This window comes from Microtus pennsylvanicus, chromosome 14 (genome assembly GCF_037038515.1).
Source record: "Microtus pennsylvanicus isolate mMicPen1 chromosome 14, mMicPen1.hap1, whole genome shotgun sequence".
NCBI lineage: Eukaryota > Metazoa > Chordata > Mammalia > Rodentia > Cricetidae > Microtus > Microtus pennsylvanicus.
Genome location: NC_134592.1, coordinates 45140342 through 45167620, shown reverse-complemented (window position 1 = coordinate 45167620; position 27279 = coordinate 45140342). Strand labels below are relative to the sequence as shown.

Here is a 27279-nt window from a genome sequence, read left to right as displayed (position 1 = left end):
TAGATTATGGTCAAACCACTCAAATAGGAGCTTCAGGAGAAAGGTTTCCAAGCTGGGAGTAAACACAGGAAGGTGTGTGACACTGAGTCATTGGGGAATTATAAGTTAAAAGCATAATGTAATGTTACAGTTTGAGAATCTAAACTAAAAACATACAGAGCTTTATAATACCAACAGGATGCTCAAAAATACTTGAGTTTGGGAACATTGTGATTTTTCTGAAGTTTAGGCATGTTCAACTGGTACAGCCTATGGAAACATCCACAAATCTGAAGGATTTCTAGCCTATGAATTTTCAGTAAGACAGATTCAGATTGTACCACATACTCACAAACGCTTCAGTGGAACAAAGCCCATGTGTCTGCGGACACAGAACAACTGGACTCTGTGTGACTGAGAGGATAAACCAAGGCACCGTGGAAAACTTTTGGCAATATTTGCCAAAGCTGGACATAAACACATAAACTACAACCTGACAATATCTCTCTGATGTAGAGACCCAATAGCAGTGTTAACATTTCTTACCAAAACACATATTGCAGGATGTTTATTCACGGCAGTATTATGTGGAATAGCTTATGGGAACCACACGTGCACTAGGCTGGTCAGCCACACTCACCCTGCAATATGGTTCCTTCTTTTTTATCTCCTCCTGTTGGATCAGTCTCAGGCCTTGGACTCCATTCTGCAGACCTCTCTCATACAGGGCCCGAAGTCTGGGGATTTCTTCTTGCTCAACAGCTACTATTAGCTTCAGAAAATGACAAAATGCATGAATGGTTAAAATATCAGTTATGAAATATATATATAAAGTCAATGTAAAAATCACAAATTATCACCTGTACCAAACAAGGTTGATCTAAAGTATTTTTCTTTCATAAACCTCCTTCTTTTGTTCATTATTTCTTTCCTTCGTCAAGAAAATGTCATAAAAAATAACATAAAACTAATGTCCCCGACCGTGAAATGTCGTAAAAAATAGCATTAAAACTAATGTCCCCGACTGTGAAATGTCGTAAAAAATAGCATTAAAACTAATATCCCCGACCGTGAAATGCAGCCGCAATTTCCATTTCTCGATGAGAGTTGCAGTATGATCCCAGCCATATACAACTCTTATTGTTATTACTCCATCCCAGCAATAAGAGAAGCACATGTTCATGCTTTCTTTTGTTGCTTTTTAAGATTCATTTTATGTGTATGGGTATTTTGCCTGCATGTGTGTGCAGTGTCCACAGAAGGCAGAGAGGGTCCTGGATCCCCTGGAACTGGAGTGATAGGTGTTTCTCAGCCATGTGGCTGGGAATTGAACCTGGGACCTCTGCTAGAGCAGCCAGTGCTCTTAGCTGCTGAGCCATGTCTCTAGCCCCCTTTACATCTTTCAAAGTAAATACTCTTCTTATTTCCATGAGTCAGTGTGAAATGCTAGCTCATAAAAGACAGTCAGTCATCAGTATAACGGGCACCACTCTCAACAAGCTAGTCTTTTGTTGTCTTGAAATAAATTACAGTCTTTACTAATGCAGAGAGAATTGCATTCAGTCAACTTTCTCCAGAACTCTTCTCCTATATATTTCTGGGAAAGGTATTTGAAATTGAGTTTCTTCTTATTTCACTGCAAGGCAAAACACAGACACACATTCAAGGGCATATTAACACACATAAGTCACTACCTCATAACTAAGAACCAACAGAATTCCCTTTTGGTCAAGGTACAAAGGCTGCTTAAGTCAATAAATAATTAACTTTTTAATAAAAAATTAGTCAAAGGATACCATCAAGAAAGCAAAAAGACAAATTGCAGAATAAGAGTATTTGTAAATCTTAAAGTGGATAAAGGGTTGCCGTCTTGACCTCTTACAACCCAGCCTACTTCCTTTTTTTCACTTAACATTCTGCTAGGCATTTTCTCATATTACTCTGGTGTTCCCAGAGCTGAGGACTGAACCCAGGGCCTTGCACTTGCTAGGCAAGAGCTCTACCACTGAGCTGAATCCCCAACCCTGCATCTTTTCTTTTTAGTGTAACGCATCTTCAATGACAATAATGAGCTTTCAGACTTACAAATGTGGAGAGAGGGAGAGAGGACCCCACACCAACCTTATGGAAATAAGCCTCACAAGGGTGGTATGAACAACTAATCCTGCCACAGAAAGCACGCCATTCAGACGCTGAAACTGTTAGGAAGACACTTCTGAAAACGACTCACAACAGCAACAACAACAGCAACAACAAACCTGAACCCAACCACGGCAAGAAAAGTGAATGAAAACTTCAAACAAAGGCCAGGCCACCAGTGTTGGTGCATACTAATCCCAGCACTTGGGAAACAGAGGCAGGAGGATCTCTATGAGTTCAAGGCCAGCCTGGTCTACACATTGAGTTCTGGGAAAGCCAGGGCTACATAGATGGACCCTGTCTGGAAAAACCAATCAACCAACTAACAAACAAACAAGAAACTAAAAGCAAAAACAACTTCCCTCAATGGAAGGCCAGGCAGCAAAGACTTAACTCATGAAGGTTACCACGTGTTTAAGAAAGAATCAAATCCAATAAACACTTTCAAAAAAGAAAGAAAAAGAAACATTTGTAAAACTATTCTCATGAGGTCAGTATACTCCCATATGCCACTGAGCTGTGCCCTCAGCCCACATTTGTAAATACAGATGTAACAATCTTAGGCAAAACAATAAAACTAAATACAGCAACATATAAAAAGGGCTATATGCAAGGTTTGGCAGTCTTTTTTCTTGTGTCCTGCTTATCTAGTCTGGACACCATGTACTTTGTCAGTGGTCGAGGCATGGGCAGTTCCTTGCCCAAAGGCCAATTGTGCCAAGAAGAAAACAAACTCCAAATGGAGTGTCTTCAGTGCTCAAGATTCTCTCAGGAATAGATGGGTGCTGTCAGGAGCAATTGTGTCTCACATCTACAGAACCCTAAGTTCTTTAAATGCCATGTTCTACAGATCTTTGAAGTGGTTGAAGATTACCTACCTATGCATAATACAATCTCTGTGTATCTAAAGAACCTAATTAATCTGACTAAATGTACAACAAACATGAATAACTATTGACCTATAATACTTAATACTTATATAACTTAAAGACCAAGACTTTATATCAGAATATTAAATAATCTGTAAACAACTGTGCAGTAAATGAGGACAATGACCTCAAAATGTAAACAATGTATAAGCATCTTGATCAGAGGTAGGAATATAAAATGCAATATGATAAATAGATCCTAAAATTGTATCAATATACAAAATGTCTTAAACAGAGGTAGAAACATGCACAAATACAATCTGACAAAATAACTTTGCATAGGTATACAAATATTGTAAACAGAAATAACAAATATAATTTGAACTTGTATCAATATACAAGAAACTATACCAATGTAAATTGTTCATAAATAATAGCTCATAAGTATTCACTCTATTACTCCCTATTATTATTATTAGTGTAAGTAAGTTCACACTAAATTATCTGTTATTCCACTTAATTTTCCCTCTTTTTTTCCAAGGAGATCTCTGGGCCTACATAATTTCCACCCCAACCCTCTACCCTATACAAGTAATATTCAACCCCTAGATGGTGTCCCCAACCATGAAGTCAAACTTAGGTCACACCCTAACCTGGTCCAACCTCTTAAAGGTCATTGGCTGACAGAGGTTCCCCATCAAAAATGCAACCATAACATCTGGAAAAGAGCTTGGCAGTTCCTTCAAATATTAAAGATGGAGTTCCTACCAGAAATTCTTTTTTTTTGTTTTGTTTTGTTTTGTTTTTCGAGACAGGGTTTTTCTGTGGTTTTGGAGCCTGTCCTGGAACTAGCTCTTGTAGACCAGGCTGGTCTCGAACTCACAGAGATCCGCCTGCCTCTTCCTCCCAAGTGCTGGGATTAAAGGCGTGCGCCACTACCGCCCGGCCCCTACCAGAAATTCTATTTCTAGAAATATTCCACTGAGAAATGAGAATGGGTTTCCATAAAAGTTATATATAAATACCTATAACTGTGTTATTCATAACAAAAAAGCAGAAACAACTCAAATGCATATCACTAATAAGCACCCAAACAAAATAATGGAGACAGCATAAAAAAGGATGAAGTACTAATTAATGCTATAACATGGATAACCTCTGAAAGCATTATGGTAAGTGTATATCTTTTTAAATGTCACAGAATATCACATAGTCTATGTGACATAATTCTATTTATAAGATATGTATAAACTGGGTAGTAGTGGCACACACCTTTAATCCCACCACTCAGGAGTCAGAGGCAGGTGGATTTCTGTGAGTTCAAGGTCAAGCCTGGTTTACCAGGACAGCCTAGGCTACTTGTGAAAGCCCTGTAAAACAAACAAACAAACAAACAAAAAAGATACATAGTGGTGGGCAATGGTGGTGCACGCCTTTAATCCCAGCACTCAGGAGGTGGAGGTAGAGGCAGGTGGATCTCTGTGAGTTCAAGGCCAGCCTGGTCTACAAAGCAAGTTTCAGGATAGCCTGAGCAGTTACATGAAAACCCTGTCTTGAAAAACAAAGCAAAACAAAACAAAAAAAAAAGATAGCATAGTATAAAGCAAGTAACTGTATAGAGACAGAAAACAAAGTAGTTTGTTGTTTGTTAGGCACTCAAGAGATGTAGGAACGGAGAGCTGGCATATGGTTTAGTGTGAGAGTAATAAAAATATTCTAAAATTAGTATTGATAGTGGCATGACTCTGCAAATACACTAGAAGCTAAACTGTATACCAACTTTTCAACATTAAACCCAAGGAAACACTAGTTACAAACAAGCCACGCCCAAGTGAAATGCTGTACCTTGCCACATTGCCTGTAGGGAATTCCCTTGAGTTTACAGTACTCATAGATGAGGGCTGCACCTTCTACACACAGTTTAGCTTTCAGGGATTCGGGTTTGTAGTAAATTCCACTATGTATGACCCCACTGTTCCGTCCAGTCTGGTGAAGGGCTATAAAACAAGAGAGACAGGGTCAAGAAAAATAAATGACTCACAAAAAACCTAAGAAGTGAACAATTCTACATGTTGATAGCAGAGGCGACATCATTTAAAAATGCCTAGATTTGTTCTGTTTGTTGGCAACTTTCTATAGCAGCTATCCTTAGCATCAATGCTAAACCATTCCTGCCCATTTCTGACTTTGACTTACGCTTTGTTTAAACAGCACTTTAAAGGCCCCCCAAGACTCTGTACATGCTCCCAGGCCTTCTTGTCTTTCTGAAGGAAAAGTGGAATTATTAGTGTTAATAGGGACACTCCTAAAAGCCGATGGAGAATGGGCACAAACCTGAGAGGACTATGCTGCTCCTCGGGTACCAGTGTACTCAACCTCCAGCAGCACACGTAGAGTGTGTCCTTGTGTGATTTTTTAGTCTCCCCCACCCCCTCTCTTCTTCCTACCACCTCACAACCCCTCAAACCAACCCCTACCATGCAAGACTTTCGAGAGAATCCAAAACGAGACACAAACATCAACATTTTTCATTACTAATTCAGCCTGAAAAAAATGAGCAGGTTCCCAGCAAGCTGATGGGATACAGACCTAAATCTTTCTCCTTCTCCACAACAACAATCGAAAGTCCGGGGTGTTTCAGGATGAGTGCTCTGGCAGAGGCAAGCCCCACAATTCCGCCACCGACAATGACTATATCAAATGAGCTTAAGAGAAAGCAAGATTTAAGAATTTATGTTTACAGACCTCACCAAACTTCACTTGCATAATTTTCATTAGTGAGAAATTAAAGTAAAAATTTATAATAACATATATGTTATTTATATATTATATAACAACTATCACATTACATATCATATGTTGCTTATATTATGTATAATGTATAATATACCATGTATATAAGAGATAGTAAGATTATATATATACGTATGTATCAAATTGTATGATAAAATCAGTGTTAAGGGTTCACTTAAATAAGATTCTCAAAATGACCAAGTTTTCTGATGGAGAATAGGTAACGGCCAGGAGTTAGGAAGGATGGAGAGATAGGATGTGGTGACTAGAGAGGGGGAGAGAACAAATCTTGTGGTGACGGAGCATCTTAGTTACTTATCAACAATGAACCGTTGGTTGTGCGGTCAGAACACACACACACTGTATGTACATACTGTTAACACCACAGTTACCATGACTCCAAAGCATGGCAAGACTAGACCAGGCCCTGCTGCTCACTGCCATGGCAGCAACAGCATCACCTGCAAGAAGACTTGAAAGCCATCTAACAAAGAAATAATTTGAGAATGTTCTCTATACACCAGAGAAATGTTCACTTAATCAAATATAAAACATACAAAAAAAGAATAGCCCTGATATTCTGAATCAGATAGAAAAGAATCCAGGAGTCGAACTTGATTTCCCATTTAAATGTTGTGTCATAGGTTGAGACACGTACATCCCAGTCTTCACAGGCTGGGTCCTCTAGTCCCTCCTGTTCTCTAATGGCCCACATTAGGTGATGCTGATCCCACTTGGGGCCCACCCGATGGAGTCAATGTTCTTCACCTCTCTCAAGACAACCTTCTAAGGGCCCGTTTCACGGGCGTCCACACACGTGCTATTCGCACTATCTTTAGAGTGAGATGCAACTGAAAGTGGCTCTTAATTTCGGGCTTGTCACCACAGACATCTAAGGAGCTGTGTGGCCGCTGGGGGTTCAGATCCTTAGCGGTGCTGGAGATGTTAAGATTCTCCTTTCGGCTTGTCTTCTCTCTCAGTGGCTCATCTGTCTGGGAAGCTGCAAGCTGCATTCTTTTGACCCGAAGTTAGTTCAGCTCCTTGGTCATTCTGCACCCGATGCTAGATAAAAGAGCCTTCTTGGGAGTTCATGATGTCCAGGGCCAGACAGCCCTGCACTGGAAAATGTAGCTACCTTTTCTTTATTTGCAGAGTTGAAGCCATATCCCTCCTTAAGGCAAAGCACAGACATCTGACCACTAGCAGAAGATGAGTTCAGCTTTAGAAGACCGATCAATCACAACCAGCTGGTTGTGTAGCTTGACCCCACTCTAGGGATTGGCATTCTTGCAATAGACGCTGATCTGGCTGACCCCTTGCTGTCCACACTTGACTGGCACTCACTTCTTATTGGTGACACCGTTGCCCATCACAGAGGCCAGCACTTGAAAGATACTGTCATTCATTTTGCTCCCAGGGCAGGCACTGTAGCTCAATGCCTGACTGAAGTGTGGAGAGCCATTAGGGTTTCATCTAGTCTCAGAGCCTGACAACTGGGCTCTGCCATCTTGGTGGGCACCTGTGCCCGTGTCCACAATGGAATATTTCGATGCTCAAATTGAGGGGATTATACAATGTCTGATTAAACTTCATAGAGCTCCACACAGAACACAAAGTGCATGTAAAACTGATAAAAGCTGCATTGTATCAATATTAATTTTCTGGCTTTGCTGTCGTACTATACTGACACTGGAAGAACGGTGGGAAATGGAGAAGGCGACATAAAACCATTCTGTGATTTTTGCAACTTCCTATGGATCTACAACTGCTCCAAAATAAAAAGTATAAAATTTGGGCTGGGGGAGAGGCTAGGGAAATGGTTAATTGGTAAAAGGCTTGCTGTGCACACACGAGGACCCAAGCACCTTTATGTAAAAGCTTGGCTCCACCCATCCTTGGGGTAGGTAGGGTACAGAAGCACACGGATCCCTGGAGCTTACTGGCCCGCCAATCTCCATGAGAGATCTTGTCTCAAAAGGTAGAGCAGGTGTGGAAGCACACACCTTTAATCCCAGCACTTGGAAGGCAAGGGCAAACTGATCTCTGAGAGTTGGAGGCCAGCCTGATCTACATTGGAAGTTACAGGACAGCCAGGGCTACCTAGGGAAACCTTGCTTCGACACCATTTAACAGCTTCTATGGTCCTTCGACTAAAATTTAATGTGTGGCTTAATCAAAAGCACTGCTGTGACACTGTCCCTCTCAAGTGTCTTTCCACACTTTTGTCGTCCACTAAAATCATATTCACACGGCTGGCTCACCTTCCTGTCTCAAAACCGAAAGCCTTCCCCCTTAAAGCTTTCGCAAAGAACACTGCATTTGCCGGCTTTCCTAGACAGCTTACGGTAGGCAACTGAGTTGCTTCTCAGTTACAAGTCTAATGTGTGCAAGGAACTGACTTACTGAAGTCTAGTTCTGGATCTTCCATGCAACACAGGGAATGCTAGCTAGCTAAGAATCAGCTTACTTATATACAGTGTACTAGGTTCCCTAATCCTCAAAATACCATCTAGGGGCCAGACTAGGATCCTATTCACCATTCAGCCTTTAAAGTGGTTAAGAAACGGAGAGGAGGGTTGTGTTCGGAGACAAATTCACCCCTGAGCCTCCAATCAACACTGCCACCCCCTCCCGCTCACAAATGCTGCGGATGAACCCCGCAGGTTCACCAGCTCCTGGAGTCCAAGGCCAGACTACAATATCAGGACTTCATCTCCAGGGACAGAGACGTCGAGTCGGATCCAATTCGAGACTTCTCAGAGGGGAGCAGCAAACGCAGGCCACCGCCACTCACTTACCTAGTGCTGAAGCTGCGGTCACCCCAGCACAGCAGCCCCGGCCCCCCAGGCGTCCGCTCGCTTGCCGGGAGGAAACCTCCAGCAAAGCGACATCGAGCCAGACCGCAGGCAGTGCCTAAGTAACGCAGGGTCGGCCACATCCCCTTTGCCACCTTTCCTTCCTCAACCCCAGCAGCAGCAGCCTGAACGACTCTACGGGTGAAGCGCCCCGCTCTCCAGCCCCGCCCCCAAGCGAGGGCCAATGAAATGCACGCTTTTGCCTTCCGTGGGCGTGGCCTACGCTGGCCAATGGGCGAGCGCGGCGGAGGGGAAAACACAGAGGGTGAAGGGCCGGCCAGACACAGGGACGCCACGCGTCGTGAGTAGAAAAGCGAGGGCGGGGATCGGGTGGTGGTTCGGCTCTCCCGGGCCTCGGCGGGCCTTGGACGCCTGCCCTGGGCCGCCAGAGAAGGCCTTGCGTGGCGAGGTGACCTCTGGTTGCCGCTGCCTGTCCTTCGGCCGTGTCCCTGATCGGTTGGCGACGCCCTGGCTTGGGAGCCAGGGACTGGCAGCTGAACCACCTCCTGCCTGTGTTTGTCACCACCGGGCCGGAGGCTTCGTGGGGCTCCGGATGGTGTCGTTCATTCGACTACTGACTCAGCTTGTAAATATCGGGCCCTGAGCTAGGTGCTGGGTGAAAGTAGACAGCTCGGCATCATATGGTGCCTTTAAAAAAAAAGGCTGACTTATTTGTGACTGTGTGTGTGTGTGTGTGTGTGTGTGTGTGTGTGTGTGTGTGTGTGTGTGTGTGTGTGTGTGTGTTTGTATGCAACACATGTGCACAGGAACCCGCAGAGACGAGAAAAGAGAATAAAGGCTACCCTGGAACTGGAAGTTTTGGATGACTGTGAGCCACCATGTGGGCGCTGGGAACCAAACCTAGGTCCTTGGTCAAGACCAGTTAGCAGTTTTAACCGCGGAGCTTTCTCTCCAGCCCAACCCTGTCACTGGACCAAGACACAGTTTTAAATGTCCATGTCTTAGAATAGCCATTCATGGAGCAGGTCACTTTACTGTGTTTCCTCTACTGTAAAAATGAAAGCAATATAATCACCTAAGGCTCTTATAACTCTGTTAAAATGTGTGATTCTTTGTTGCCATACCGATGTAATTCCCGTTCTCTGCTTGATGATGGTTCTTTGTTCTTCGGCTTAGAACTGCTTAACAGGACCATAACAGAATGATAGAACTATCGCTGGGAGGACTTGTTGGTTAAATGTTGGTTCCACCTAGTAGGTGGCTCTGGCTCAGGGAAACCTCATCAGACCCCAGACACTATTCTGTTTACTAGTGCCATTGAGCAGGTAATAGTGTATATGAGAATAGTCACCAGATGTTCAACTTAATGAAGCATTAGCTTTTTATTAGGCTTGAATGGTTTGTCTCATGAGCAGTACTAGATGTTTTGTTTCATTGGTGGGGAAGAAACCGTGTTCCCTGTTTATTCCATCACGGATGAAGAGCATGGATAGTTGGTGTCTTACTTAGGGTTTCTATTGCTGTAGAGAGACACCATGACCATGGTGACCCTTATAAAGGAAAGCGTTTCATTGAGGTGGCTCGTTACATTTTCAGAGGTGTAGTTCACTATCATCATGGCCAGGAGCGAGGCGGCTTGCAGGCAGACATGGTGCTGGCTACATCTTGATATACGGGTAACAGGAAGTAGACTGAGACACTCGGTGGTATGCTGACCATACATGCATATATGAAACTTCAAATCTCACCTCCACAGTAACACACTTCCTCCAACAAGACCACACCTATTCCAACAAGGCCACACCTCCTAATAGTGCCACTCCATCTGAGGGCCAATTTTTTTTTTCTTTTGAGACAAAGTTTCTCTGTAGCTTTGGTGCCTTCCCAGAACTAGCTCTTGTAGACTAGGCTGGCCCTCGAACTCACAGAGATCTGCCTGCCTCTGCCTCCTGAGTGCTGGGATTAAAGGCGTGCACCACCAATGCGAGCCTCAGAGAGGGCCATTTTCTTTCAAACCACCACAGTCCACTCCCTAGCCCCCAAAGGCTTGTACCCATATCATGTTGCAAAAATGCATTCTGTTCAACTTCAAAAGACCCCATAGTCTACCACTCCTAAACTTACTTAAAAGTCTAAAGTTCAAAGTCTCTTCTGAGATTCATGTAATCTCTTAACTGTAATCACCTGTAAAATCAAAATAAAAAAGCAGATCACATACTTCCAATATGTAATAGCACAGGATATACATTACCATTCTAAAATGTAGGGAGGGGAGCATAGTGAGGAAATACTGGACTAAAGCAAGACCAAACACCCGCTGGGCAAACGCTAAACTCTGCATCTCCGTGTCTGATGTCAGAGCGCTCTTCAGCTCTCTTAACTGCTTTCAACTTTCTGCAGCTTCACGCAGTGGCCTCTCTAGGCCTCCATTCAGGACACCCCTGACATATGCCTGGCCTCAGCAGCTTTCCTTTTCTCAGAGGAAGGTGCACTAATGCCTTTCTTCTGTCTTGGACTCTGAACCAGACTAGGTGGCCAAAGCTGCCAAGTTCTGCTGCTCATTGGGGCTGGAACATAGCTTCTCGTTCAATTATGTCTTCACCAACTTTCTGTCCTTTGCTGCCTAAGCTTGGCTATTCTGGAATTTGCTTTTTAGACTAAGCTGGCCTCAAACTCAGAGATCCACAAGCCTCCTCCTTTCAAGTGTTAGGACTAACGGTTCTAAGCTTTTCTTTAGTTCCTTTACACAAGTTGGAAACTTGGCTAGGAAGGATTTGTCCTGAAGTCACCACTTCCTTAATTCCATTTCTTACTCTGTCTCCTTGAACATAGGACTTAGTTCCATCCTACTTTTGTGGTTCCTTAAATTTTATATTTTGTAATTATCCCTGCTCAGTTTGCTCCTTTTCATTATAAATCTTCATTAGAGTTACCACTAATAACCACATAATAGAGTCTATACTAGGCTGTTTTGAGATTTGAGATCTGCCATAGGAATTAATCCAAAACCCTTCACTTTAGTCTCAGGCAAACTTTTTTTTAAATATTTATTTATTTATTATGGACACACTATTCTGTTTGCATATATGTCTGTAGGCCAGAAGAGGACACCAGCCCTCATTACAGATGGTTGTGAGCCACCATGTGGTTGCTGGGAATCAAACTCGGGTCCTTTGGAAAAGCACACAATGCTCTTAACCACTGAGCCATCTCTCCAGCCCTCAGGCAAACTTTTTAGGCAAAGGTAAAAAGCAGCCAAATATCACCAAAATATCACAAGAATGATCTCTAGGCAACATACTAAAATTCTTCTCCTCTGAAACCTCTTGAGCCAGCCCCTCACAATTCCAATAGCTCTTAGCACCACTGTCTTCCATGCCCCTACTGGTATGGTCCATAAGCAGTGCTTAAAGCATTCCACTGCTTTCCTAACTGAACTGAAGTCCAAATTCCTCCAAACAGAAACATGGTCACAGAAACATGGTCAGGCCGATCATAGCAATACCTTACTCCTTGTGCCAACTTCTTTCTTAGTTAGGGTTCCTATTGCTATAAAGAGACACCACGACCATGGCAACTCTTATAAAGGAAAACATTTAGTTAAGGTGGCTTCCATTTTCTGAGGTTCAGTCCATTATCATCACGTCATGCATGGTGGCATGCAGACAACATGGTGCTGGCCACATCTTGATATGCAGACAGCAGGAAGTAGACTGAGACACTGGGGTATCTTGAGCATATAGAAACCTCAAAGCCTACCTCCACAGTGACTCACTTCCTCCAACAAGGCCAGACCTCCTAATAGTGCCACTCCCTTTGAGGGGCGTTTTCTTTCAAACAACCACAGTTGTTTTTTAAATTCAGTGTATTATTTTGTGGTAACTGTAGGTACTCATGCAGTAGTAAGAAGTAATAGAGATCCCGTGTGTCCTATTTTGCTTTCTAGTGCTGTGATAAACACCGTGACCAACAGCAACTTAGGAGGAAAGGATTCATTTCATCTTGCAGCTTATAGTCCGTTGTGGAGGGAAGTCAGCAGGAGCTGAAGTAGAGGCCATGGAAGAGTGCTGCTTACTGGCTTGCTCAGTGTGCTGTCTTGTATCCCTCAAGACCATCTGTCCAGGGGTGGTGCTACCCACAGTGTGCTCGGCGCTTCCACACCATTGATCAAGAAAATGCCCCATCCTCCGTCATATAGAGGATTCCCTCTCCCCAGATGACTTTAGCTAATGTCAATTTGACCAAAAAGTAAGACTATGGCCTCTTATCAGCATGACACAAACACATCACTATTAAACCGTAAATTTCCCTTCCTTCTTCGTTCCCAAGATGCTGTTACTTTTTTTCTTTAAGATTTATTTATTTATTATGTATATAATGTTCTGTCTGCACGTTTGCCTGCACACCAGAAGGGGGCATCAGATCTCATTGTAGGTGGTTATGAGCCACCATGTAGGTACTGGGAAGTGAACTCAGAACCTCTGGAAGAGCAGGCAATGCTCTTAATCTCTGAGCCATCTCTCCAGCCTACTGTGTTACTATGAATATCACAATATAGAGCATAGTATAACTTTTATGTGTATGGGTGTTTTGCCTGCTTGTATGTTTGTGTGTCATGTATGTGCCTGGTGCCTATGGTAGCCAGAAGAGGGCCTTGGATTCTCTGGAACTGTCATTTCAAATACTCATAAGCTGCCATGTGGGTTCTAGGAATCAAATCTGAATACTCTGAAAGAGCAACCAGTGCCCTTAACTGCAGAGCCATCCCTCCAGCCCCCAAAGTATAACTTTAAAAGTCCCACAGTCAGCAGATACAAGATGGTGTCAGCTGTAGCAGTGTGGCATCCTGGTGTCTCTGCTGCTGGGCCAGACCTGCCAAGGGGTGGGACAGCCCATGTCAAGTGGCGCCTCCTGCAAAGAGAGCTCAGCTCAAATGTGGAAGGCCCTCACCTCCTTCATAGCACTGCCGGGGATGGGAGTTAGGATGCTGAACGTTTCCCTGGATCTTGAAGAGCTCTGGAAACCCATGTTAGCTGCCCACCCCACCTCTGGATCAGGACCAAGCCTTCCCCTGGGGCAGTAGTAGCCATACCCACCTCCACAACTCTTATGTTAATCCATTTCCACTGGCTATGAAGGTGAGTAAAAAGAATCTGGATCCTCACCCAGGCAGCAAGAGGCCATAGCCCTGGTTTAGCCATTACTCTGCGTGTGGACCACAAAAGCATGCAAGACGCCAAGCTCGTCTCTCCTTCTACCAGATAGTGACCATTATACCGTAACCTTCTATCCTTTTGCTGTGGGAGGAGGTGGCTTCAATAAATAAACAGAAGAGTCCTGCAGTCTTTAATAAAAGTTTCAAAAATTTTATAAGTCCTAGTTATAAATGGGTCTGGTTCCTTTCTCAAGGAGTTCTGGATCTATACACTGGATGAGTCTGGAAATTGGTTGGTGACCAGATTCCCTACTGCTATGCTACAATGTAGCCTTCCTTTCTTTGGTTCTTGAGTTTTTCTGCTTAAGTAGATAAAAACAAAACAAAAAACAAAACAAACAAAAAACCCTGAGGCTTCTTGCCCGTACTAAAGGTCCATACAGGTTAGGCCATTGTAAGCCTTGCTTTGCCTCTGCTGCCAGTTATAATAACTATACTCATTTGCTTTTGGTGATTTAATGACCCCTGACCCCTGCTAATCCAGGACACAAACCTATCACATTTACTTCAGTTGAGCAGCAGTGTCTGGCACAAGAAGAGCAAGCGACAACAAAAGCTCTTCAACGTGCTGGTGCCACTCCGGCATTTTAAGTGTTACGGGGTTATTGAAGGGCATGTCTTCTGGGCCCTCCCATTGTAGAGAGCTGGGTTTCACATGTACCCACTCCGGCATTTTAAGTGTTAGAGGGTTATTGAGGGCATGTCTTCTGGGCCCTCCCATTGTAGAGAGCTGGGTTTCACATGTACCCACTCCGGCATTTTAAGTGTTAGAGGGTTATTGAAGAGCATGTCTTCTGGGCCCTCCCATTGTAGAGAGCTGGGTTTCACATGTACCCACTCCGGCATTTTAAGTGTTACGGGGTTATTGAAGGGCATGTCTTCTGGGCCCTCCCATTGTAGAGAGCTGGGTTTCACATGTACCCACTCCAGCATTTTAAGTGTTACGGGGTTATTGAAGAGCATGTCTTCTGGGCCCTCCCATTGTAGAGAGCTGGGTTTCACATGTACCCACTCCAGCATTTTAATTGTTAGAGGGTTATTGAGGGCATGTCTTCTGGGCCCTCCCATTGTAGAGAGCTGGGTTTCACATGTACCCACTCCGGCATTTTAAGTGTTACGGGGTTAATGAAGAGCATGTCTTCTGGGCCCTCCCATTGTAGAGAGCTGGGTTTTACATGTACCCACTCCAGCATTCTAATTCCCTGAACCTTAAAATCACTCATCAATACTAAGCCAAAGTGTCATATGTCTGCAGCTCCTTTTCTGTAGAATATCTTTTTGACAAGCTCTCCATCCAATCTCTCAAACTTAAGACATTTTTTTAAAAATGTGCATTGGTATTGATTTATTTATTATGTATACAACATTTTGCCTCAATGTATGCCCGCTCGCCAGAGGAGGGCGCAAGATCTCAATACAGATGGTTGTGAGCCACCATGTGGTTGCTGGGAATTGAACTCAGGACCTCTGGAAGAGCAGCCAGTGCTCTTAACCTCTGAGCCATCTCTCCAGCCCCTTAAGACATTTTTTAAGCTGTGTGAGCTGCCATATTAAACCTAGAGTTCCCACTCAGTGGCCCCATATTTATAAACTCAGCCTGATGCAGTTTTATGTTCCACCATTATCCCATATTTTAAAAATTCATTCCCATATAATTTCCCCAGAGTTTTGCTTAAATGAATTGGCAAAATTACTAAGTTCTTTAGTGGTATAGCACATTTCCTCAAGGGCTACTTTCTCACCTCTAGGAGCCCGCTTGGCCTTGAGTCTGATTACAGGTACAGAGGCAACTGTTGGTGGGTGCTGAGGGCCACCAATGTTTCTTGCATGGCATCTCCTTCAGAAAAGGTCACTGCCAGTTCAGCAGCCAGTGAAGGGTTTATTCCCTCAGGCATGGGTAGAGAGGGCAGTCCTGCAGGGTTCAGGGTAGGAATGCTTCTGCTAAGGGTAGAGAAACTTCTTCCTCAAATGAGATAAACCCTCCAAAGTCTTAGAGTTCCAAGTCTTTAGCTTCATAAGTATCCTCCCACACATCTCCATCCCAAGGCATGGAATCCCATCCTTACCAGCCGGTGCTCTTACTTCAAGTGCCAACACCTTCTGAGGCAGGGATTTGTATTTCCACTGTAATTCAGCTAATTTTAAAATGAGGTTTTGTGTTCAGCAACCTGAGGTCTCTTCTCTTCCAGTGTACACTTAGAAATTTTTATTTGCTTATGTACATCTCATTAATTCTATCGCTGAGCTCATTCTCCTCCATTGTCAGTTTATCCAGAGATGCCAGAGTAATCAGCCCGCATTGTCGTTTCCCTTATTTTTTTGTAAATTGTCTTTTTTATTTATGTATAGGTCACTAAATTCCTTGCTTCTCACAAGAGGAGAATCAGAATCATCAAATGAACTTACCTCAATAAGTTCTTTAAATAGCCCACACCACGGACTTGTAGCATTCTGTGAGCATTCAGTAGTGTAGGTTTTGGCAAGTTGGAAAGCCAGGTCCAGAAACCACCAAGCTTACTAGAAAAGTTCATCCTTACGATTCCATTTCTCTAGAACCACTCATGGTGCCATAATCTGTATTAGTCGGTGTTCTCTAAAGAAACAGGACAAAAAGATTGTGTGTGTGAATGTCCTGTACGATAGATGAACTTGCCATCAAAATTGAGGGTAAGATAGCAAAAAACAAAGTTCCCTTTTGTATCCCTTTATCTGGGCGGCCACAAGAAGATATGGCCCAGATTTAGGGTGGGTCTTCCTGCTTCAAATAATCTGAAGGAAATCCCTTCCTGAAGTGCCCAGGAACTCGGGCTTTAGGGTCAGATGCAGTCAAGTTGGCCACCGGATTAGCTATCACACCATCTGTCCATCTCCCTGGTGATAAGATCCTGTAAACGGTAGTGCAATGTCACACCGGTGGTCGACAGATTCTCTCAGAGAGCTGTCCCAGTGTTTCCTCTCTGTGTGTAGAGGGTTATGCCCACCACCATAATCAAGATAACAGTTGCATCAAAAGGATCTCTCCAGATGTTCTTTATAATCACAACTTACAGCTTCCCCTGACAACCCTCCTGCCATTCTTCCTTTCCATAATTTTGTCATCTTCAGGGTGTTGTACAGGAGCTGGAGAGATGACTTAGTAGTTAAGACTGCAAAAAAAAGGCACTTACTGCTTGTATTAGTCAGGGTTCTCTAGAAGAACAGAACTTAATATTCATTTATTAAATGAATAAACGCGTGTGTGTGTGTTAACACATTAGAGATCTGGCTTTTATTAATTAACAAATATAATTGCAAATTTTAGAATCACTGTTATAAACTTAGGGCTGATTATGATAGTAAACAGAGGTGTGTTTTCTTTTTTATAATTTAAATTTCTAGGTTTCTTATGGCACCAGTCATATAGCAAGGATTTTCTAGTCTGCTTTTAACTGGTTTAACTCACTAGCGTCCCATTTACTAACTCACCACTAGAGGTCTCCTCTTTCCATGTAGAAAGGATTCTCCCTGCTAGCTGCTTGCTTTCCAGCAGGAAGTGCTTCTCAGATGTCAGTCCACAAAGTTGGAGTTGAAAATGTAAAAACTCACCAGATTTTTAAGCCTTTATTTCTATATATATACCTAATTTTTACTGTAACTTGGTTTAAAGATAACATATAATGTTTTCAGAAATCATAACTGAAATAAAGCTGGCCTTACCTTTATTTAAGTGAACCACACTGACTCCAGCAAAGGTATTCAGGTCTTAGGGACTCTGCTATTTCTCTTGCTGAGTAACAAGTCCGGCTTGACTTTTGCACATGGACAGCTGGCCACTGAAGACGACCATCAACAGACACTTGTAAACTTCTGCATTGTGTTAAGAGAGTGGATATAAGTGGTCCTTGTTCTTCTTTTACCTCTGTCTGCTCCTCTCCCCACTTAATCTTCCTCACTGAAAACTCTTTTAGTTTGTGAGACAGGGTCTCACTAGTCCTGGGTAGTCTGGGACTATGTAGACCAGGCTGGCCTTGAACTCACAGAGATCTCCTGCCTCTGCCTACCAAGTGCTGGGACTAAAGGAGAGCATCATCACACCCTGCTTGAAAACTCTTAATCATTGTTTGAGACCCATCTCAAAAAAACAAAAACCACCTCTAGTATGAATCCTTCCCTTCAGCCCGTTTTTAGGCTTTCACACATGGTCCATGCCTCCAAGTACCACACTGGATAGTATTCGTGTTCCCATGTCGTCTGTCTTCTCCGTTAGGCCATGGATTCTATGAGGACAGGACAGGATCTTTCTTGTTACTTCTCTTGTTGCTGCAATGTTTCACCATTGGTTTGTACTAAGTGTAGCCAACATCCAATGAGCGTTTATGAATGAATGAATGAATGAATGAATGAATGAATGAATGGAACGAATAGGTGGGTTTGGCATTGAAATGAGAAGTTAGGTAAGATTTTCACAGATGAAGTTGGGGGTGGAATTAATAGAGGAAATGGCCCAAGTAGAGGATGAGAAAGCCCAGATTTGTAAATGAAATTGGCAACAAAAGACTCGTTAGGGTGGGCATAGGTGGACAGAACTGAACAAATGTCTAGCAAGGCCGAGACTGCAGGATGCAGCGGAGGCAGAGGTCTGTGGTGATGAAGACAGCCTTGGTAGAAAGATGAAGACACAGATGGAGGCTGAGAGGACCATCTGTTAAAGGGTAGAGTACTTGCCTAACAGGAACTCAGCCTGGTGGTCAGTTCCCGGCACTGCCACAGAGGGAGGGGCTGGGGAGACAGAGAAGTGGGGTTAGCATGAGTGCGGTGGGTATTCCCAGATTCCGTCATCAGTTTCACGCTCACTGCCTCAGCATCCTCCCCTTTCCTCAGCTTCAGAATGCCTCCCACTCAGGCATCTTTTAAGTCTTCTTCTCTCTCTTGAGTTCTAGAATCATCTAGAGTTAGAGAGCTCATGGTAGGGAAGAGCACTAGGTTCAAATACGATACTGACACAAATTCTCTATGAAACATTGAGCAAGTTCCTTTAGACACATGCATTTATTAATGCCCCACCTTGTTCCAGAAAGGATTTAAAGTGTCAGCATGTTACTTAATATCAAGGCTGCAGTTTCCTCATCTCTAAATGAGAGGTTTCATGTGGCTGACTTAAGCTCCTCCCAGCTCTAACACCTTGTGACTCTAATTCCAGTGATTTTGTTGGTCATCTTCCCTTAGGAGCCCTGCCAACACTTCATATTTAGAATACGAAAATCTAAGAGAAAAAAACTGAGCCCATAACCCTGTCCCCTGTTGACTTTCTTACCTTGGTATGTATGTGTTCATGTATGTCCTTTTGTGCTCACATCTGTGTGTCTGCATGTGCTCAGCATCGAGTGTCCTCCTCACTTTCTGTTGTGGGATATCCAGCAGACATGGGTTTAAGCCCACAGAAAGTCTTTATTAGCTGACTGGTGACTACACTGGGCATTGGATCCCAGCATAGCCCCAAGCCTTTCTCAGGGTGAGCTTTTAAGCACAAAAGCCATGTTCTGTATTGACATACTTCAGTTAAAAAGAATAGTTAGCCAGAATAGAACAACAGAAGCCAAAATACAAGGTTGGTATATTTAGAGACATCCCCGTAACTATGAGCTTTGATGGATTAGGTCTTTGTTTTCATTTTGACCAGTGATGCTGTCTACATGCTAAGTTTTATGGCCTGGGTGGTATTTCCTTCATGGAATCAGTTGTGCTAAGTTCTGAGGCCCTGTTTCATTTCCACCTTATTTCTTAGAGGTCCCCACACTGATCCTGGAGACTTGCCAATTAGGCTAGATGGGCTGGCCAGCAAGGCATCTTTCTGTCTCTACTTCCCTACCACTGGGATTATAGGTGCGTGCTACCAAATAGGCTTTTTATATAAATGCTGGGGGTCCAAACTCAGGCCCTCATGTTTGTGGGCAAGCACTTTACTCATCGAACCATCCTTGATATTGGCATCTGATAAGGACATCACTGTCCTGCCAGTGATCCAGGTATCATATCCAACTCTTGTAGCTCTTGTCTCTACACGCCCCTTACTGAACCATATGAAATCTTAATTCTAACAGTGTCGTATCCTTCTGTGACTAAGTGCTTTCCTTTGGAGCCCTTGTTAGCTATTTCTGTACCATTCTGTATTTACTTATTTATTTATTTAGAAACAGATTGTAGTTATATTGCTCAGGCTAGACACAAATTCCTGTGCTCAAGTGATCCTCCTGCCTCAACCTCTGAAGTGGCTAGGATTATAGGACCATGTCACCATGTCCGACTTGATCTTTGGTTTTGCTGCTGCTGTCTGAGTAAATTCCCTGGAGCACAGCTTCAGCAATGCCAGTGCTCTGATCTTACATCTCAGTGACTCTCTGCTGTCTGCAGAATGTAGTCCAGACACCCTGGCTGCAAGAGCTTTGCGACCTGGCAGTGCAGTGTCTGACTTCTTTTCCCGACCTCCATGTACAGCCAGAGTGTCCGACAGCATGCCTTATTTCCCTCCTTGACTTGCAACCTCTCATAGCTTTGCCTGGCTTTTTTGTCACTGAATCATCTCTGTCCTTGTTCTAGCTCCTTCAAGGCTTATATCAAGTCTTGTCATTTATTTTAACTACTTGGCAGCGTGGGCCACTCCGTCCTGGATTGACTTGTAATTTCCTCAAAGATAGAGACCACATTTTACTCTTCTTGCAGCCCCTAACCCTCACACCTGACCCACTACTGGAGAACTTGAATTGAGATAAATCTATCGAGACTTAATCAGAAATTATTTTCCCAGCTTGTGGCTGGAAACCATCTGAACAAATCATCTCTTTTCACAAATGAAAAAAATCCAGAGTCAGAGAAGTGAAATTGCTTGTCCAGGCTCCTCTCCTGTCTAGCATAGGTTTGTTTGTGCTCTGATGACCCACTTGTATCTTTATCCCAAATAGATCTGCTTTTATTTTCTTTTCTCTGCCTGGATGGGAATACTGTAACCCTGCCACATTGTTCCCTATGGGACCATAGTTTGTCATTTTGTTTTCGAAATATATATACTGAAAGTGGAGCTGGTTTGAACAAATCTATAGTTATACAGAAAATAAGCATTGAGGGCAGCACTGCAGACAATTAAGGTTCAAACAATGAAATTTAAGCTAGAAGGAACCTTAGACATCACCTAGTCCCAACCTTTCCTTTTGAGCAAATAAGAAACCAACAAAACCCAAGAACTGGAGACAGAAGTGTCTGGTCAGTGGCATCCGCTGTTGGCACAAGACTGACACTGGAGTGTGGAGTACTTACCAGAGGTGCGGGCTCTGGCCCGTGAGCTCACGAGAGCACTGGCAATGGAGTGTGGAGTACTTACCAGAGGTGCGGGCTCTGGCCCGTGAGCTCACGAGAGCACTGGCAATGGAGTGTGGAGTACTTACCAGAGGTGCGGGCTCTGGCCAATGAGCTCACGAGAGCACTGTTTTGTGTGTCTAGATCAAATGATGGTGCTCGGAAAGATTTCGAGGCAACTCTGCAGCTTAAAGAAAATCCCACGGTCATGTGACTCCAGATACTTCTGGGAATGGTTGAATACAGTGTTTAATAAGTAAGTGACTCTAACTAAGTGAAGAAATGTGGGGATTTTTATAACTGGACAGGCTCCAAATCACTCTTTGGCTACTTGCTTATTTCTTGTGTTTCAAATTATTTCTCTTTTGAACAATATGTACAGTAAGATGGTAATATTTTTACAAATAATAAAACATACTTAAACAGAAAAATAGCTTACAAAATATTGAATTGCTTATCTGAGTTATACAATATTAGGTTTTTTTTTCTTTTTTAAGATTTTTTTTATTTTTACTTTATGTGTCGCATGCATCTATGGGTGTGCACCATGTGTGTACCTGGTGCCCACAGAGGTTAGAAGGATCATCACCTGGAACTGGAGCTATAGATAGCTGTGAGCCACCATGTAGGTACTGGGACCTGAACCCAGGTCCTCTGTAAGAGCAGTAAGTGTTTTTATCCAGCAAGCCATCTCCAGCCCCAAGTAGACTTTTTCTTACTTGTGTATTCACATCCTGTAAGTTATCTAAAATGAATTTTTATTCTTTTTATACTCAACAGTATGTTTGAAATAACTTTGAAATTCTCATTCTCTAGCTTCTTGAGGAATGTTAATAGCCTGTCGAGTCCTACTAAGAGAAGTCTGGTGTTTAAAAACTTAGTGTGGCCAGATGTGGTGGTGGCTCACACCTTAATCCCCAGCACTTGAGAGATATATCTGTGAATATCCAGCAGGAGAATATCTCTGAATTCAAGGTCAGCCTGGTCTATATAGTGAATTCCAGAACAGTAGGACTACATACAGAAAAATTTAAATAAAATAAATAAAAAATTAAAACTTAGTATATGGCATACTCATAGAAGTACCATATTGAGGCAGGTACAACAAACTTACTGCCTAATATCACCATTATGACTGCAACAAAAGGGCGTTTGCAGAAATTAGTAAACAGCACTAAGAGACTAATTTGAAAATGGCTTCAAAATTATTCCCTTTTTAGCCATTTGTTTGTTTGTACAGTGTCTCTCTATGTAGCTCTGGCTGTCCTGGAACTCAGTCTACAGACCGGGCTAGCTTCAAGCTCATAGAGATCCATGCCTCTGCTTCCCTCCTGAGTGCTGCGATTAAAAGTGTGTGCCACCATACCTTTAATGTTTTCTCAGTAATGAAAAATGGTTCCCAGATAGTCACTATATTGTGTTAGGGATCTCTATCTGTCAAGCTCCATGACACATATGAATGCTTGCCTAATACAGGGAGGACCTGGGTTTAAGCCCCAGAACCAAAACAATAAATAAAATAAAATAAAATCTCACCATAGCAGATATGAGAGCACATACCTGTAATCTCACCACTGAGGAGGCAAAGGGGAAAAAAGATCATGAGTTCAAAGCTAGCCTGACTGGGACAGTGCCTCAAGAATGTTAGTAATCATATTAATATATCTTATCAGAGATTAAAACTAAAGAAAGAAAAAAGAAAGGAAAAAAGAAAGAAAAGGAAGGAAGGAAAAAGGGAAAAAGTAAGCAGAAACAGCTACAGAGAGCTACAGTTTTTATTTTTATGGATCTCGTTAATGTATTTACTCCTCAGTTCATTTGAAGTAAAAATGTATTTCTGGCCCATATTTATATTGGTGAACACAACTGAGGAACTAGTGACAATGGAAGTAAACTACTCTGTTTCCTTGTCAACAGAGTAGATCATGAACGCATCAGGGATGTTGGCCCTGACAGGGCAGCATCTGAGTGGCTACTTCGGTGTGGGGCCAAAGTACGCTACTGTGGTCACCAGAAGTGGCTAGCGGACTACAACAACCTCCCAGGAGGCTCCATGGACAGATACAAGATCCAAGCAATTGATGCCACCGATTCCTGTATCATGGACATTGGATTGGAGCACATGGGTGAGTCCCTGCCACTTGGTTGCAGGGCATGCAGGCGATTCACAATGAGGGTTTGCTGCAGTTTGCTCACCGTTATAGTCATGTGTTTGTTTTTGCACATTTCAGTAAAATTGCTAGTTTATTCCTGTGTTAGGAATTTATCTTCAAAGTGAACAGAGATCATGTGATAGACACCTTCCTTCCTTCCTCCCTTAGGAGCGTCTTTCTGTGTTCTTTTGTTCACTTAAAATTCAAAGCCTGAGCTGGGAGGTGGTGGCGCACGCCTTTAATCCCAGCACTCGGGAGGCAGAGGCAGGCAGATCTCTGTGAGTTCAAGACCAGCCTGGTCTACAAGAGCTAGTTCCAGGACAGGCTCCAAAACCACAGAGAAACCCTGTCTCGAAAAAACAAAACAAAACAAGAAAAATTCAAAGCCTGTTTGATTTTCAGACTATCTTAGTCAAACAGATGTCTTTGTGAACATAAGACTAATATCCAGACAGCTTCTGCTCGTGTGGGGTTTTCAGAGTGGCCCTTGCACCGGCCCACGCTGTGTAATGAGTGTGTTATGTATGGTCAATAGGTGAGCAGACACTCCAGTTTCCATGGACCGGGCAAAGCCAGGACAGTCCCGTCCTAGGTGAACCAAGGACTGTTAGTCACGGTAATAATAAGATAGATTCTTAAACTTTGAATTTTCCCCACAGAGGGCCTCGAGCATGTTGAGAAAATCACACTGTGCAAGTGTCATTACATTGAAGACAACTGTTTGCAGAGGCTCAGTCAACTTGAAAAGTTACGAAAAAGCCTGTTGGAAATGGAAATAATTGCCTGTGGGAATGTCACAGACAACGGCATCATTGCTTTGCGACATTTTAGGTAAGTGGTCAAAAACAAAACAAAAACTTGATCAGAGTATGTAGCAGTAATCTCAGCAGTTGGAGTTGTTTGAACGTTAGAGTCAAAGTAACTAGACCATTTCTTTATCTTAACGCTAGTGGAGGCTTCAAGCTTCTTCCTCTTATAGAAACTTGAGTACCTTTAAGGACTTCAGGGGGTTGTTTGTTTGTGTTATTATTGATACTTTATAAACAAAGGAGATCTGTTTTGTATGTTGTAGAAATAAAAGAGACTCAGAAATGTCAGTGAAATAAGGAAAAACGATAATTTAAGTCTTGTATGAGTTTCATTTAAAGTAGCTTTCCAAGACTGTTACTCTAGAAGCCGTTCGGAAGGTGTGGGGTGATATAAATACCTTGTGCATGTTATTTTTCTAAACTAAACTCATTTTTAAAAACTTAAACAAGCTGCAGTGACTTTTGTTTTCTCCTGTTTGCAGGAACCTCAGGTATTTGTTCTTAAGTGATCTTCCTGGAGTGAAAGATAAAGACAGTCTTGCCCAAGTCTTCAAGACAGCACTGCCTGCTCTAGAGCTGAAATTAAACCTGAAGTAAAATAAGTCTGTGCTCTCAGTTTAAAGCGCCATTTGAAAGTGCTAATGCTCAGCCGGGCGGTGGTGGTGCACGCCTTTAATCCCAGCACTTGGGAGGCAGAGGCAGGTGGATCTCTGTGAGTTCGAGGCCAGCCTGGTCTACAAAGGGAGTTCCAGGACAGGCTCCAAAGCTACAGAGAAACCCTGTCTCAAAAAAAAAAAAAAAAAGAAAAAAAAAGAAAGTGCTAATGCTCAATAGCCGCAAACACGACCTAGCCACCCACAGGACTGAGAGACGGTTTGGGAGTGGAGACTGGACATTAGCTGGAAAGTAAATGTGTAAACGTGACTCGCTAAAGTTACTTAGTTGGAAGTGAGAAATTATGTACATTGGATCACTTTAAAAATTACAGCGTAAGCTGGGCGGTGGTGGCGCACACCTTTAATCCCAGCACTCGGGAGGCGGAGGCAGGCAGATCTCTGTGAGTTCGAGGCCAGCCTGGTCTACAAGAGCTAGTTCCAGGACAGGAACCAAAAGCTACGGAGAAACCCTGTCTCGAATAATCTAAAAAAAAAAAATTATAGTGTAACAGGGTGGTGATGGCACATGCCTCTAATCCCAGCCCTCAGGAGGCAGAGGCTGGCAGATCCAAAGCTACAGAGAAACCTTGTCTCAGAAAAAAAAATTACAACGTAACATTTTAATTCTAATGTATTCCTTATTGACAAATACACTGTAGATATTGCTTGGTGTAGATACTGACATAGAGTTCTTTAAGATACAATGCAATTATTCTTTTTTACATTATAATACTTGACATCTTTAAAGGCACTAAAGCGTGTTGCTGGAAATGCCTGGTTATGAAAAACTGAAAGCTCGGTTTCAGATGCAGTGATGGAAGCAATCGTGCACAGCTGTCCGGGGTGACATAGCACACTGGATTGCTTCCTAAGCTCCTGCATTGCATTGCATATACTTTTAAAATACCCTTTGTCAGAATGAAACATGCTGGTTAATTCGTCCTACTTTTAAGCTTGGGCCAGTGCTGGTTAAAACTGAATACAGGTTCTTGTCTGTATCCCAACTAGTTTTGCTGGTAAAACAAAACAAGAACCAAAAAAATCCCTACTGTCCTTCTGCTTCAAACAAAATGTTAGTGTGTTGATTAAAAGCTATTCCTCAAATATTTTGAATGTTGCCTCCTTTGAAATCAAGGGACATGAAAATGAATTTTATATCTAGAAAGCACTAATAAAGAATGTCAAGGGGATTAAAATTAGTCTTTAATGTTTTACTTGAAATAGCTGTATTTCCATCGTCATAGTTACATGCTGTTTCGTGTGTAGGTTTCTGTATGTATGGTTGGTTATCAGGTTGCTGACTGTAAATCTGACTGGGAATGACCTGCAGTGCAGGTTTCAGGCAGAAAGGGGAGCGTTAGCTGTTTTTAGAACTATGCTTCTAGAAAAACACCCTCATTTGTGGGAAAATGCGAATGACATATATCCCTGTCATTTACAAGTCAGAAAATAGTAAATAGGAACAAAGAGAAGGTAGAACACATGTAGAATGGGCTCATGTGGTACGTGGTGATTCCATGTGGAAGATGAGGTTTGCAGAAATCGCTCCATTGAGCATGAGCATAAATGTAATAGATTACACTGAAGACAGTCAAACCCTTTTATCTCAGGTTTGTTTCAGTACTGCGTGGCCCAACCGCCAGTTCGTCATGACTCCATCTGGAGAGACTTTGCTAGTCTGCAGTTTTCTATAAAACTACTGAATAAACTAGGCAGTTACAGTCATTTGCTTTTTTCAAATACATTTTTATTGATTTAAGCAGGGGGAAAAAAGGCAATTTGAACTACTCACAGAAGTTGGTATCCTTCCTTGTCATTTAAATCATGGCTATTAAGAGGAATTGAATACTATTGGAGCTGTTATTCAGCCCCTGTCAGGTCTGTGGGAGAAGCTATATATATTTAGGAAGTCGTAATTTGCCTGGGAGTAGCCAAGATTACTGAACAGAGGACGGAATTTAGTGAACTGCATGGCGATCAGTGACTGGGGCTGAGTGGTGTCTTGAGAGCGCAGAGGAGATGTTCTGGGGATGCAGTAGAGCTTCGAAGCCCGTGTCTGAGAACTGTGAACTAGCAGCACATGAACCGGAAATGATAGTGAGATGCTGATAAGGGGCTTACATTGCCCGTGTCCAGGGGCAGGGAGGAAAAGCTTTGCTGTTAGGAATAATAAACCAGATCAAAGGTAAATTTAAGTCTCACTGTTGACCACTTCCTTGTTTGTTGTGCCTTTTTCATTAGCATGGTATGTACACATACATATGTGTACAATTGTAGGAATGTGTGTTTACAGACATGTACATATACATGATGTATATAATAAGAGATATTTCAAGGAGAGAATTTCAATTAATCTACATGTTTCCTGATTCAAATTAAAGTTCACAAGCAATTTTGTCTAAATCCAGAGCATTATAGTAGTTTTGCTTATAGAACAGTCTTCAGGTATGAGGGTAAGCTGAAGAATGAAGTGATGATTATTTCAGGCTGATGGGCTCATTCTGTGAGGCCTGTAGGTCTT

General features: G+C 42.8%; 2 protein-coding genes and 1 long non-coding RNA gene across 6 annotated transcripts in view; 1 reads left to right on the top strand and 2 right to left on the bottom strand.

The window, feature by feature from the left end:
* L2hgdh (L-2-hydroxyglutarate dehydrogenase) overlaps positions 1–8795 on the bottom strand; it is a 29111-nt gene extending 20316 nt beyond the window's left edge. The window contains exons 1-4 of the mRNA XM_075948004.1: positions 8579–8795; positions 5577–5692; positions 4833–4984; positions 620–751 (exon numbers count right to left, since the gene is read on the bottom strand). Coding sequence (XP_075804119.1) covers positions 620–751; positions 4833–4984; positions 5577–5692; positions 8579–8718 — 540 coding nt within the window. The 5' untranslated portion in view covers positions 8719–8795. The remainder of the gene's footprint in view (positions 1–619; positions 752–4832; positions 4985–5576; positions 5693–8578) is intronic.
* An 84-nt stretch (positions 8796–8879) lies between these two features.
* On the top strand, positions 8880–27258 carry Dmac2l (distal membrane arm assembly component 2 like). 4 transcript variants are annotated; one of them, XR_012907751.1, is made up of 6 exons: positions 8880–8936; positions 21285–21396; positions 23058–23266; positions 23953–24124; positions 24585–24750; positions 24933–27258. XR_012907751.1 is itself a non-coding variant. In XM_075948357.1 (5 exons), exons 2-5 carry the CDS (start codon positions 21290–21292, stop codon positions 24697–24699), a joined length of 603 nt encoding a protein of 200 aa, XP_075804472.1. In that variant the 5' UTR covers positions 8880–8936; positions 21285–21289; the 3' UTR covers positions 24700–24927. The 4 variants fall into 4 exon arrangements, 3 of the variants coding, with proteins under 3 accessions (XP_075804472.1, XP_075804473.1, XP_075804474.1); XM_075948357.1 differs by lacking the exon at positions 24933–27258 and having other exon boundaries at positions 24585–24927; XM_075948358.1 differs by lacking the exons at positions 8880–8936; positions 24933–27258 and adding an exon at positions 8962–9221 and having other exon boundaries at positions 24585–24927.
* LOC142835143 (uncharacterized) lies at positions 16398–21290 on the bottom strand. Its single transcript, XR_012907753.1, has 2 exons — positions 17943–21290; positions 16398–17657 (listed from the first exon to the last, which is right to left on the bottom strand). It is a non-coding gene; the product is annotated as an uncharacterized LOC142835143 (long non-coding RNA).
* Positions 27259–27279: the final 21 nt, after the last annotated feature.

What these genes read in the sequence shown, in the direction of transcription:
- Dmac2l (XM_075948357.1), top strand. Translation starts at nt 21,290, where the DNA reads ATGATGGTGCTCGGAAAGATTTCGAGGCAACTCTGCAGCTTAAAGAAA. An exon ending in TTGAATACAGTGTTTAATAA is followed by an intron (nt 21,397 to 23,057) that starts GTAAGTGACTCT and finishes CCTTGTCAACAG; the next exon opens with AGTAGATCATGAACGCATCA. An exon ending in CATTGGATTGGAGCACATGG is followed by an intron (nt 23,267 to 23,952) that starts GTGAGTCCCTGC and finishes TTTTCCCCACAG; the next exon opens with AGGGCCTCGAGCATGTTGAG.